The sequence below is a fragment of the Balaenoptera ricei genome, chromosome 4 (assembly GCF_028023285.1).
Source record: "Balaenoptera ricei isolate mBalRic1 chromosome 4, mBalRic1.hap2, whole genome shotgun sequence".
Lineage (NCBI taxonomy): Eukaryota > Metazoa > Chordata > Mammalia > Artiodactyla > Balaenopteridae > Balaenoptera > Balaenoptera ricei.
Window position 1 is genome coordinate 153,547,317 of NC_082642.1, and position 13,996 is coordinate 153,561,312.

Genomic DNA, 13,996 nt, shown 5'->3' on the forward strand with positions numbered 1-13,996 from the left:
GAAATACCCAGAATACACAAACCTGTGGAGACAGAAAGTAAATTAGTGGTTGCTTGGGGCTGAAGAGGAAGGGACTGACTGCTAATGGCTTCAGGCTTTCTTTTTAGAGTGAAGGAAATAATCTAAACTTAGATTTTGGTGATGGTTCCACATCTCTGTGAGTATACTAAAACTACTGAATTGCATACTTTACATGGGTAAATTTTATGGTCCATGAATTATATTTCTATAAAGATGTTAACAAATAGACATCTTTTGGGTATGATATAATCTATATGACTCTGTGCTTTTCTATACATTTGAAATTTCCAAAATAAAAGGTTAAAATAATATATACCTTATGGCATCCATCAAGATGATCCTCAATAAAGCTGGTACTTGACCTTTGACCTTTTTTCACCTTCATCCTTTCTCCCATTCTGATGCCTGGAATGCAGATGTGATGGCTGGAGCTAGCTGCTACTATCTTAGAGCGTGAAGACAAGGGTCACACCCTAGAAAAGGCATCACAGTGAGCTGGAAGTAGCCTGGATCTCTAAGAACATCTTGGCTCTGAGCTGCTATGCCAGCTCTGGACTACCTACCTGTGGACATTTATACGAGTCCTGTTTAAGCCACTCTTCACTTTGGGTCTCCCTTAACTCACAGCTAAACCTAATCCTAACTGATAACGTCATTATTTTTATATTAGGGCTATGCTGGTTTCATAAAATAAATTAGAAGGCTTTTCATCCTTCTCTATATCCTGCAAAAGGTTAAATAACAGAGGAACTATCTAATCTTTAAAGCTTTGATAGAAACCTGCTGTAAAGCCATCTGGGGCCTGGCACCTTTTCAGTGATACTTCTTTGGCAGTTTTTTCAATTTCTTCCATAGGCTACCATTTTATTCTGGTACCCCATCTTTTCTGGAGTCACTCTGCATTTTATCGACATTTGCAAATTAGCAGGAAATGCACATACTGTAATATTATAATTCTTATCAGGTTCCTTTTAATATGAAATTGTTCCTAGTGTTACATATTTTTCTCCCTTCACTTCATTTTGTTCTATTAAAGATCAGCCAGTTGAATTAGGCTTTTCAAAGTATAAACTTGTGGACTTATTTATAAATTTCCAGTGTTTTAAATTTCATATCAATATCAATTGGTTCCTGCTTTTATCATGATTATTTCCTATTTATTTTGCTTATCTAGAGTTTTAATGTGAATGCCTAACTCATTAGTTTTCATTCTCTCTGGTCTAATAAAAACATTTAAGGCTATGAATTTTCCTCTGACTGCAGCACTGGCCATAGTACAAAGCTCTTGCTAAATAGTATAGTCATTTTCATTAAATCTAAAAGGGTCCATAAATGAAGTTTTAGTTTCCTCTTTGAAGAATGTTATAAAATTTACATGTGGTTATACTGAATTTGATTTTCCTTTTAGTATCAATTTCTAATTTTATTGCATTATGGTAGAGTATGTGGCTTGGGCAATTTCTACGTGTTAACATTTTACTGAGTTTTTTTCTTTGTGGCAAGAACGTATCATTGATTTTTGCAAATTTTCCATGGATTGAAAAGTATGTAATTTTCTGTAAAATATAAAGGAACATGGTGGTGAACATTTTAGGAAGTAAATACTCAATTCTTAAACTTGTCTGCTCTTTCACTGTACTGGGTTTTGAATTTGAGTTTTCTTAATATATACTGATGTTGAAGCTATTTTAAAACAAAAATGAGTATTTAAGAATTTTATTTTTCTGCTCTTTTCTACCACTTTTCCACAGCTAAGTCTGAGCACACCCCTTTCTTGGTGTATCCAGCAGCAGTAGGTCTGGGTTGCTGGCCCAGCCTCCCCCAGGTGGCTGCTCATCTGAAGACAGAAAAGCTCCTCCCACTTCTGTCACATAAGACCCAGAGGCTGTGGTCTTAAAACTCTAATCCTTGATCGAGATGGGAGACAGTGATCACATCCCCTGTCGTGGGGCCCTTGCTGAACAAACCTCATCTCTCAGAAATCCTTTTCTCTGGAGCTGCTTCTTCGTGGACCTTCACGGAGCCTCCTGCCACTACTGGACTTTGTCAAGGGAACCAAACAGAGGCCTCTTTTGGAGAAAGGACAGTTGATCCAGATGACAAGCAACCAAACATTCTAGTGTTCTCTCAGCCCTTGGTCTTCAATAAGCAGATGCTCCCCCAAATCTGATGAGTCTTGAAGAAGCAGGCACAAATTATGTCTTTGTGTCTTTCCATCAACCGCAATCCCCTCATCTTTAAATGGGGATAAGAGTTCCCTCCTCATAGTGTTGCTACACAATTAATTAAGATAATACATGCATGGCACTCAGCACAGGGTCTGATCCAGAATAACAGTGAATGCTCACAGAGCTCCTGCTCTCGTTAGATGCACAGACATGGCTGGTATCTATCAACACTCCAGCAACTGCAAACCATCTGCGTGGAGCCCCCTGAGTGGGAGCGGCCCAGCCCTCAGGGAGGGCGGCCTCACTTGAGAAAGCAGTTCCTGCAGGTTTCAAGGATGTGTGGGAACCAGCACCAGACAACAGTAGCATCCTACTCGCCAGCCTGTGGCATCTCTCCTCCCAGAACACAGGATGAAAGGGCTGCGTCACAGCTGTCATCACAGAATTTATCTTGGCATTGACACTTCTCCCAGGAAAACCTAACCAAATCTTTTAGATCTCTAGAACAGTTAGTGACAGTGAAAACCAGCCTGTTTTCCTTCCACTCTGGTCAAGGAGGTTTTACTGGGTAGGGCTGGGTCAGCTGGGTCCTGGGGTGGCTGGATGAGACCAGCAACAGCTCCGGGGAGTGCTGGTCTACACCCGCCCTGGTGTTTGACCAGCTGGGCCCGGGCAAGGTCCTGGACCCCTAAGAATCTTGATGCAGAGGGTGGGCATGAAGATGAAGGAGTATTTCTTCATCCTACATGCGTGTGGACCTCGGGCTGTATGAGAGGCACGGGTGGGACCGGACCCTACGTCACAAGCTCCAGGGCAGGAAAGGGCAGGGCTGCTGCAGCCCAGACACCTGGCAATCCCGTGCTCTGAAGAGGACCCATTCCTTTCCCTCTCCGGTGACCGCGACACAGGCGGGAGGCCAGCTGTTCTGCTCACACGTTCCTTGTGCTCGGCACGGTCTGGGCGGGGAGCAGGCCTGTTCCCGGCCAGCCGCGGTAAGGGGCCCAGGTCCTCCCTGTCACATGACCACACCCCGCTGCAAAGGAGTTGGAAGTCAGTCCCCAGTAAAGTGGGCATGGTTCCACGGAAATGCAACTCTATTTCCGAACCCGGAAGGGAATCGGGGGGGGGGGGGGCTGTGGGAGCACTGGGGATCTGCCACAGCCCAAAGCGCCGCCAGCAGGCGGGGGTAGTCTTACCCCGAAGGTTGTAAAGGTAATTCAGACTCAGGCTCGGGAATTATGGGCCTCAACAAAGAAGGCAGAAATGACACCAGGGACCCTCCTCCCCCCAGCTACCGGAGCAGGTGGGCTCGGGACATGAGCTCTGGGTGAAGTCAGGCACGATATTTTGGCTTCTTTTTTGAACGCTTTATTTCTGACTGACCTCTCACCTTTCCTGTGGAACTCACGATGTGGCTGAGAACCAGAGCGAGGCCCCATTTCCGCTGGAGCTCCAAGAGCCAGAGGTGCTCCTGCCTAACCCGGCATTTCCCAAAAAAACGTACTGTTTTAGGTTCACGGCCTCTTTCCTTCACCTCCCCTTGCCCCTGCTGTAACGGGAGAACCTGACAACGGACACCCCCAGCTCCAGCCAGGGCAGTAGTGGGACTGCTGCTGCCCAAGACGCCCAAACGTCCGAGTTTTCCTTAATAACTGATGGTGGAGGTGCCCGTCCAAGAAGGGCAAGGAAATGGCCCTCGCCCGGGCCCCTCGAGGTTGAACAAAATGGTAAAGGCGGCCGGGCTGCTGGCAGCTCTTCAGGTGATAGTTATTCCCTCAGGAGAGGAAGGCCAGGCAGCGTGCACAGTGCGCGGCTTACTTCTGAGGTTAATTGTGGGCCCAGAGAAACAACAGCAGGATGTGAAGGAAGAAATGTGTTGCAACAGACCCACCCTACACTGCAAGTCCCCACAGGAGGCGAAGGAGAAAATGGCTTCAGGCCAAACTACCTCCCCCCACCCCACCAACGCAGGTCCCTCAGGTGGGATGGAGGTGGGCCAAGTTCATCAGGTCCAGGTCCCGCCCAGCACAGAGGGGTCTTCACTGCTGGCCTGGGCCCGGGTCCCCTGCCACTCAGAACCCAGGCAACAACGACGGGCGTGGACACGTGTTTTTATCCCCGACAGAACCTCGCACTTAAACGGACTCTGGGAAGACGGCAGCAGGCAACTTCCCACCAGGTCCTGAGACTCAGAAATACTCCAGCACCAGCCGTGGTCACCAGATCCCCTCACTCCAGGGAGGGCAAAGCACACTTTCCCCAGGTCCCCAGAAGTTCTGAAGTTATCACGACAAATATTATAAAAGAGAACAGAGTGGGAAACACTCTGCGCATCTGCAGCGGGCACCACGGCGCCCTCCTTGGCGGGCGTCCGCCAACGTCATGAGCAACCAGCACGCCTGTCGCCACCCTGCGGGGTCGGGGAGCTGTCGGGAGCCCTGGCCACAACCGTCAGCCAGACAGGCGGTTTCCTTTGTCCCTGACCTCACTTTCCAGCAAAGTTCAGACTCTGTTACAACTGTGCTCTGAACCTAAAAAGGAGCAAGTTAGTCAGGAGTCACAGGAAATTTACTGTCTGGGATACAATCTTGCCAACGCCATGAAGAAATCCTGACGAATTTCAAAGGGAAGCTCTGACTAGAGGGGCCTCGAGGGAATGAGGAAGAAGGGTCAGACTCATTTCTGAAACAGAACCATCAAGAAAGCAAGTTCGGTGCCGCCGGCTTCGGCTCCCGTAGGTCGGCATGGCTGCGTTTCCACCTGTTCCCGGCTACACCCTGCAGAGCTTCAGCGGGAAGTTCTCTGTGATGAGGTGCTCAGGGTGAAGCAGCACAACGATGTTAACCTCGAACTCTGGGAAGAGAAAGGACAGGCTTTATGCCCACCGGCCCTGAGCAGCGGGAACCAAACACCAACCCCGCCACGGGCGCGGCGAGCTCTCGACAGAGAGGGAGCACCGGGGGCTGTGTGGGTTTGCACGTACATCACCCCAAGCGTCTGGGAGAGTCAGTGTAGACGGCTACACTGGTGGGACTGCCTAAGTAAGCTGGTCTTCTCACCTTGGAACACGCTGTAAGGCCTGAGCTTCCCCAAACACTCTCCTTGTCCTTCATCTTTACTACAGAGAATCTTCTAGAATCCTGTCAATTCACGTGTACTCTTTGGCTTTATTTTTACATTTCCTACAGTTCTTAATGGAAGAGTGGACTCCAAACTGGCCCGCCGCTGTCTGGGGACACGTCTCCCAGCCCAGGCAAGAAACAATGTTCAGAAACAGCAAGCAGTCTAACTGTAGTTCCTTTGGATACTGGTTGATTTCCCTACAACACCTGTTCAAACATTCCTCTTTTACCTTTCAGCAAACAAGAGTCTTCTCCCCAGCTCTCCAGCCGCTAAGGGTAAGCTTACTGACAGAAAGAGGGGCGCGTGAGGAGGGAGCCCCCGAAGAGAGTCCAGCCCGGGTCCTTCCCCAGCATGAAGAGCGAGGCGGGCAGCACCGCAGCGCGGGGCTCAGCTGGGGAAGGGGCTGGGGTCAGCTCGTCCAGGACCCCGCCTGCGGCCCAAGGACAACATCCCCGTGTGTGGCTGTCACCGTCGCCCAGCATCAGCCGGGGCAGGAGCTGTGCACCAGCAGCACGCACCCTGTCCCTTCCCTCTTTCCTCGACGACGGTCCCGCACCGGAACAGCCCCTGGCCCTGCCCTGCACCGTCCCTCCCCAGGTCCTCTAACCACCTCGCTGTCCTCCCTGGGGGGGGGGGGCACCGTGAGCTGGGCCGGAGGACGCCGCGGGCCTGGCTGTGCACACGAAGGCCCCTGCGGTCAAGGTGAAGGGGCACACCCAGATGGGTGCCTAACGCGGGACGCGGGGCTCACCCCGCCCGCACCCGAGACCCGGAGCCCGACCTCGCCAGCCACGCGACGGCAACCCCAGGGCTACGAGAGGCTGCGGCGCTCAATGACCGTGGGCCACCTCCTCCCTGTGGGACCCCCCCAGCTGACGGGGCAGCCACTGTGCAAGCCCCCGAACAGATGAAACAGGAGCCACGAGGACAAAAGCATCAGTGATGTCCTGGCTAATAGACTGAGGGCGTTATTTCTATGGAAGAATCACAGGCACCTCATTATTAAATCTTATGTGGACACTTAGTAAGTCTGACAAATATAACACACAGAAAGTAGAGGTGCCTAATGCATAGCATAGCAGAAAAAAATAATTTTTGGACCTTCTTTGAAGTTTAGGTAGGAAAACCAAGTTGAGAAATCAACAGACAAGCTCCTCCTCAACCTCAAATCAAAGTACAGCCGACCTTTGAACGCCGACCCTGCACACAGTTGACAATCCGCATAGAGTTTATAGGCTGCCCCTTATTCAGCAGTTCCTCCACAGCTGTGGTTCTGCATCTGCGGATTCAACCAACCACGGCTCATGTAGCACTGCCGTGTATGCCCCCGAAAAAACACCCATTCCAGAACACGGTGGGCAGCGTGGCAGGGAGCACCTGGTGCCAGGGAGCACTCCCGGTGGGACGCGCGGGGCTGGCACGAGGCTGTGGCCGGGAGGATCCGGGTGGCTGCAGGCACTGACTCTGCACTCGAGGCCCTGGTGCCTCTGGATTGTGTACAGTGGGCATATACTACCTATTCAATAACCATACACGGTTTCTGAGGGAAAACGTGGTACCTTGTTAGCTCGGGTCAAGTTTGACCCTATGTCATCTTTCAGCCGACCGTGCTGTGCTTTTCCGTATTCGGTGAACAGCTGGGTCTGTCGCCCTCTTTTCTATTGACAAGGGCGTCCTGACCCCATTATGTTCTCGCTACAACACAACGTTTCAGATAAAGCACTCGAGGGCTCCACTGGTATTAGACTGTGCTTCTAGCCGGCCGGGCCGGCGCTGCTCCGGGGCTCACGCTCACACGAGGGCACAGAAAGGTCCGAGCAGCACCCCGCGATGCCAGGTGTGACCACCTTTCCCTCTCGTAAAACAAAGAGCATACACTCAACTTCGGTGATGAAACTCTACTTACTTCAATTTTTTTTTGGCTGTACCATGCAGCTCGCGGAATCTTAGTTCCCAGACCAGGGACTGAACCTGGGCCACGGCAGTGAAAGTGCCAAGTCCTAACCACTGGACCGGCAGGGAATTCCCTCTACTTTCTTCAATTTTAAATTACATTATTTGTAATTATTTAAAGTAAAATCACAGTCTAATTTAACAAAAAAAAAAAAAAAAAGATTGTCTCTGGACTAGTAATGATGTATGTTAGAAGATTTAGGGGGAATATGACATTAAGAAAACACATTGGCCTTTGGGACTATGTTCCCATTTCTCAATGAAACGGGTATAAAAACAATCATTTACCAAAAGCTCCTTATTCTATCTATTCACCAGTGAGCCTGCGCATGACACAGAGCCCGGGGACACTTCTGAGGTCTTTTGGTCAGTCTGCAGAAGGTCGTGTCAGCCAGGGCAGAGGCCCGAGGGTCCATCCTGCTGTGTCTCTGTGGTGGGGAGTAAGCTCTCCACTGAACTTCGTAAGCATGAGCATTTTATTAGGATGAATGCACCATCAAAATACTTTATCAGAATACTTAAAACCATGGAAAGGTGCATAATATAAAGTGAAGGGAGGAAAAGCAGGATAGAAAACTGCATCTGTCACGTGATTCAGATCTTGTGGTCAAAATATCTACCCACGCATTCATGGAAAACGACCGACACACCCTCAGCTGCTGGAGCTAAAGCCCGCGGGAAGACTACCGTTCACACTGGTCTGTCTCAGGTCTTGCGTCTCCGTCAGATGCCAGCCCAGCAGGGAGCCGACCTGACCTCCTCATGCGCCTGGCCGGCTGGTCCCTGGCTTAGTGTCCTTCACAGAGCTCGTGGTCACCTACCCGGCCCACGCTGTCTCCCTGGGGGTGGCAACACAAGTTCCTCGGAGCCGGGACTGCTCACCAGGGACCCTCAGCGCCACACAGCTGCTCTGCCTGCGTTTTTGTTGAGTGACTGAAGGACTGGGTGCTCTGGGCTGCATCTGACCCCAGCGGACCAGCAGGCCCGTCCCCTCCGGTGGCTGCACCCCTCCCGGGGGCACCCCAAGGGCAGCACACGTACCCACTTTGAAGTTGGTGGTCTCCAGTGTCGGGCAGGTGAAGAGCCGGGGGAAGACCATGTATATGGGGACAGAGAGGCCCCGACAAACGTCCCCGTCGGCGATCTGAATGTTCTGAATCTCTGTGGCATCGCGGGCGTACCCTTCTGCACAGCCTGGAACAGGGAGAAACCGTCACGCGGTCAGAACACAGCAAACGTCCAGACAGGCTGAGCCACAGGCCCTGCGTGAGTCTAGGAGAACCTGCATCAGCCCACTCACCTGCTCTCCCCCCGTCTCTGCAGGATCCTGGAGTCCTCCCTCCCTCCACATCCCACGCTCCTCAAACGTACGTTTCTTGGAGTCGAGAGGCGAGCTCGTGGCTAAGGGCTGGCGGCAGCAGGGGTGGGGAGGATGGAGCGGGAAGAACGGGAGACGGGGACGGGGTGGGGGCCTTACCGCAGGTCTCCACGCGCACCAGCTGCAGCTCGATGCTTTTGATGGCGGCCTCCGAGCTCTCCACCACCAGCTCTCCCGTTAGCGGCTGTGTGATAACACAGTTGGTCGAGTTGAGATGTCCTCTGATGAGAAATTTGGGGAGCAAGGCTCTCTAAAACAAGACAAAAGCAGACACATCAGGAGTGGGAGGCGCCAGGAGAAGTCACTCAAGTCACTTTGGTATAAATAAAAACTGAAAACAGGGTCAGGTAACTTTTATAAAATCCACTGGGACCCTGGTTTACAAAATGGGAAAAAAGGTACAACAGTACTTACATTTTCTGTCAACTTGAGTAACAGACTGAATTATTCAACAGCTATCTACAGACGTAAGGCACCTGACGTTGCTGGCACAGAATGACCAGCTCTCTCACGGAAGCATCCTGATTGCCTAGGTCAGGTCTGGGACGCTCCTGCTCACCAAGGACACGACATAAAAATGTCTAAAGAAGTTGCTGACAGTGTTTAAGGACAACCAGTCACCAAAAGGAAAAAAAGAGGTTTTAAAAAGATAATCAATTTTCAAATGCTCCCAATTATGCAATTTTGAAAAACCAAGACATTAACTTTATTTCAAGGAAATTTAAAGAGAACAATTTTCTTCAATGCTTGACTAAAAAACCTATGGACCTTTTCTCTTCGGACAGAGGAAAATGGTCATGGGTGAGTGACGATGCCACGGGAAAAACAGAACTGAAGAGTTAGAGACATCTGTCCTAGCAGTCTTTCCTATGGCTGTGTCCCAGTTACTGCAGATAATTCAGAGTTTAGAACACCACTGTCCAACAGAAACATAATGGAAGCCACAAATGTGAAGCAACTGTGTAATTTAAAATTTTCGAGTAGCCACATTAAAAAAGTAAAAGGAGGGCTTCCCTGGTGGCGCAGTGGTTGAGAGTCTGCCTGCCAGTGCAGGGGACACGGGTTCGAGCCCTGGTCTGGGAAGATCCCACGTGCCGCGGAGCAACTAGGCCCGTGAGCCACAATTACTGAACCTGCGTGTCTGGAGCCTGTGCTCCACAACAAGAGAGGCCACGATGGTGAGAGGCCCGCGCACCGCGATGAGGAGTGGCCCCCGCTTGCCGCAACGAGAGAAAGCCCTTGCACAGAAACAAAGACCCAATGCAGCCATAAATAAAAAAAAAAAAAAAAAAAAAAAAAAAAGTAAAAGGAAACAGGTAAAAGTAATCAATATATCCAAAATATTATCAATTGCACACATAATCAGTAGTTTACAGTTATGAGTGATGTTTTACATTCTCTTTTTCATACCGATTTTTTGAAACCCAGTCAGTACCTCCCCCTGAAGCTCATCTCGACCAGCCCCACCTCAAGGGTCAGCGGTCATGCGTGGCTGGTGCCCTGTACTGGAGGTCAAGAGCAAGGGTGCTCTGTACCTGGTGGCTCCCAAAGGCAAAGAACTCTAAAAAAGTCTTGATTCAAGACAGAATTCTAAAAAACACTAAAAGAGGCTATTTGTTTAGAAAAAGGAAAAGCAGTAGCAGTTCCCAGTAAAATTCTCTTAGGCAACTGCAAGTTTCCAATCAAGGTTCAAATTCCTGAGAAGAAAATGTGACTGGCCTACTGGGGTCACTGCTCCAGAAACCAGAGAAGGGAGAGATGTTCAATGGACTTTCTGAAAGGCTCCCCATGACACAGCCCCGCCTCAGCTGTGCCTCCCGCGAGATGAAGCCAATAACCCTCCCAAATTGGCCTTTGACCCGACCCCAGTCAGGAGGGTCCAGGGAGCAGAATGCAGGGTTAGGGTAGGGAGGAAAAGCCACGTCCACAAAAGACAAGTGACCAGGGGCCCAGCTGAGAAACCAGGGGCTGCGGCCCCCGTGACAGGCAGAGGCGGCTCCTGGGGCTCAGGGGAGGGGGCCTCTGACCACAGCGCAGTAAAACTGGGAGAAGACAGTAAAAAATTATAAACATATACCCTCTCTTTTAAAAACCATCCTTCTGCTAAGTAGTTACTGAATTTAAAAAGAAATTAAAGTTGAAAATACAGACTATTTCAGGTAGAGACAAAAATTTCCTCTTGCTGATGACTTGATAGCCAAGTAAAGAACAGGTGGGCGACTGTCTGTCAGTGGGATCCGGTTACTAAGAAAGCCTCCCTGGCACTGGCGTGTAAGGAACACGTTACCTCTTTGACATTCTGTAAGGTTTCAGGTGTGACAGTGAAGTCCACGGGACTCGGAGTCAGTTTCCCCTTCTGAGGCTACAAGAGGAGGAGAAACCAAAATCAGTAGAGAGTCCACAGGTCAGACTTGCCTCTCCCCATTTAAGGAAACACAAGGTAGCATCGTGAACCAGGAAGACCTTGGAGCTAAGAGGCAGGATGCTCGGATTCTAAACACAGTTCTGCCAAGAAACAAGGAAGGCTGTGTGCTGTCCAAGGGCCTCATCCCTGTGACTCAGTTTCCTCATCTGTAAGATGAGGGGACAGGCTTCTTAGTCTCTAAGGTCCCTTTCAGGTCCAGAATTTAAAAACAGAGCAGTGTTGTTGGGAGACATTTATTTTGAACCTCTTTCTGAGAATAAAAGCCACTGAATCGGCACCGTGACCCTGTGCAGTGCTGTTACTGGCCCTGGTCCCACTTCACAGATGACAGTGAGGCACAGAGGGCTCAAATGGTGGCTCAAGTACGGGGCAGAGCTGAGAGCCAAACCCAGGCAGCCCGGCTCCAAGGCCGGTGCTGTTAGCCACTCAGCTGTACAACTGTCTACCAGGAGGAATCACACCTATAACATAAGTAATTATATGTTAACATAATTAATTGCATGTTGCCGTAATTAGTTAACAAGGATCATCTCCGCATTACAGAAGTGCAGAATCCATCAATACAGCCAAGCTTCACGGGGCCTGCCCAGTGAGTGTCTTTTACTCATGGGCTGGGGCCAAAAGGCCACTGACGCCCAGATGGCAGCGGAGCTGTGGAGGAGAAAGGGCACCGACCAATTTGCCAAGTTCACTCACTCACCAGAAGCTTATTCTAGGAAATATTCTTCTTGAATATATCCTTTTTACTAATAGGTTCATGAACATATTCTTTAGGGAATAATATATTCTTCCTCACAGTATATAAAGGAATATTTAACTTCATGTACTACAGGTCACAGCATGGTTTGGCTTCTAGTGAAATCAGTCACGAAGACTCTTGAAGGCCGAGTGCGGGTGAACGCCCAGGAGCAGGGAGGAAGCCCGAGCTGGCCTATAAGCGGGCTCTGCGGTCATCAATGGGCCGGGGGCCAGGGTCTGCGGGCCCAGCTCTGGGCGGGGGGCTGGATTTGGGCTCATTCTTCTTCACAAAGTTGGAGGCGCTTTTTATTTAGCACATAAAATGGTATGTGACTTTTTTAGGGGATTATCTACATGAGAAAAAGTTTTTTTGCTTCACTTTGAAAACCCTTGATGGAAAAAAGGAAAATATCCATCTAAATCAAGTTAACTTCCAAAAAGGATAAATATTTTCATCATATTTTACATAAAATACTGAATCGCTGAAAGAAATACTTAACACTATGATTATTAAAAATTTATAAACAGGGAAACTACAAATATTGGAAATCCTAAAAAGTCACAAAAACGATGCAAGTGCATCAGTGATTTTGCCGATCTTATGCACAAGAAACCTGTCTTACATTTTCACTTAATCATCACTAAAAGATACCCATGGACATTTCATAATAGTGTAAAAGGCCCTGCCCCAAAGGACCTGGAGAGGCTGAGACACAGAGGAATCCAGGGCCGTGGGCATGACTACTCACCACCACGTGTCACCTGCAGCACTGGCACGTGAGAGGGATCTTTAAGGACACTTCGTCACTGCAAAGTACTAGCAGAAGGTGTCGGGAGAGGCTCCCCAGCCCGGCCCGAGCATCCCTGCACGTTCTTGCTGCACAGGCCGAGAATGCAAGGCCCTGGCCTTCTTTCCCTGGGCTGGGCCATTTCTCCCAGCTGTTCGCTGAAGCTGCCTTGAGGGACGAGGTGATGTCTCCCTCCAGGACAGAGAGCAGGCTTGCTCACTGCCTGCTGTAACAAAGGCGGACTCCCCAGCTCGGGACTCCGCAGCTGCGGTGCAAAACCCCTCAGGTGCAGCACCCCTTTGGGCCCGTGGCATCACCCCACAGGGCTCTGGCCCAGGGGATGACACACATGCTGACACCGGCCACGCCGGGAGAAATACAGTCCCCCGTCTCTAGCCCAGGAGCCCCGAGCCTCTCCCCAGCGCGCACGAAACACTACCCGGCTAACGGCTGCTTGTAAGTGGGGTCCAGTCCCAGACCCCACAGAAGATTCCAGCTACTGAACCCAGAGCCCCCGAGTGCAGCTTACAGCAGCGTGAACGATGAATTCACAGGTCTTGGTCAAGTCCTTGGCCAGCAGGGACCGCCTCATGTCACAGCGCAGGGTATACTGGAGGGAAAGGCAGAGGAGGATACATCCTTTTAGATGGTTTGCTTTCATCTTGGAATTACTTACAAAGAGGCAAGTCAGTCAACATATTTTAGGGAAACTTTGTCCAATTAATGTGTTATATGAAATTAATGTACATAATAGGGGGAGTTAATGCTCAGAACAAAAACACTGCTATTAAAAAAACACTTTAAGGTTATTCCTCAGCCCATTCCCACGGCCATCCTGTAGCTGGACCCCCTGCAACACAGGTGCAGAGTCTCAACTGGAACACAGGAAAGACCAGAGAGGCAGAGCAGGAAGAGCAGGCCTGCAGGAGCAGAAGCTCGCTCACTTCCGGTCGCCGGCCTTACTGGGTGAGCCCAGACAAGTAACACAACCTCTCTGAGCTTCCGCTTCCTGCTCGCTAACACTACCTTAGTGAGGCCCCAACGAGGTAGCGTGTGATACGCCAAGGCCCGGCACACAGCAGCTCTGGGTAAAACGGCGCTGTTTTGTAGTAAGAATGAGAAAACACAGGCAGCAGGACTGCAAAGCCCTGGACGGCATCTAGACTTCACAGGCCCACCTGGGAGACGTGGGTCAGCCCCCAGGTCGCTCTCACTCGCTGGGTTCTCTGCGTGGGCAGCACCGCGCTGGGCGCCGGGGCAAGGGCAGAGCTGCGCGCCACGTGGGGAAGAGAAGCGGTGCTAGTGACAGGGCTCAGAGTCCTGAGCTCGGGCCTCCAGGGCATCTCAAAATGAGCTCTTCCTCACAGGAGGAAAAAAGAGGGGAAAGTCTTTGCAAAATTGT

General features: G+C 50.3%; 1 protein-coding gene across 1 annotated transcript in view; it reads right to left on the reverse strand.

Moving 5' to 3' along the window:
* Window positions 1–3,534: 3,534 nt before the first annotated feature.
* VPS26C (VPS26 endosomal protein sorting factor C) overlaps window positions 3,535–13,996 on the reverse strand; it is a 53,132-nt gene continuing 42,670 nt past the window's right edge. The window contains exons 4-8 of the mRNA XM_059921538.1: window positions 13,124–13,204; window positions 10,931–11,005; window positions 8,743–8,893; window positions 8,307–8,459; window positions 3,535–5,042 (exon numbers count right to left, since the gene is read on the reverse strand). Of these exons, the coding sequence (XP_059777521.1) occupies window positions 4,960–5,042; window positions 8,307–8,459; window positions 8,743–8,893; window positions 10,931–11,005; window positions 13,124–13,204 (543 nt within the window). The 3' untranslated portion in view covers window positions 3,535–4,959. The remainder of the gene's footprint in view (window positions 5,043–8,306; window positions 8,460–8,742; window positions 8,894–10,930; window positions 11,006–13,123; window positions 13,205–13,996) is intronic.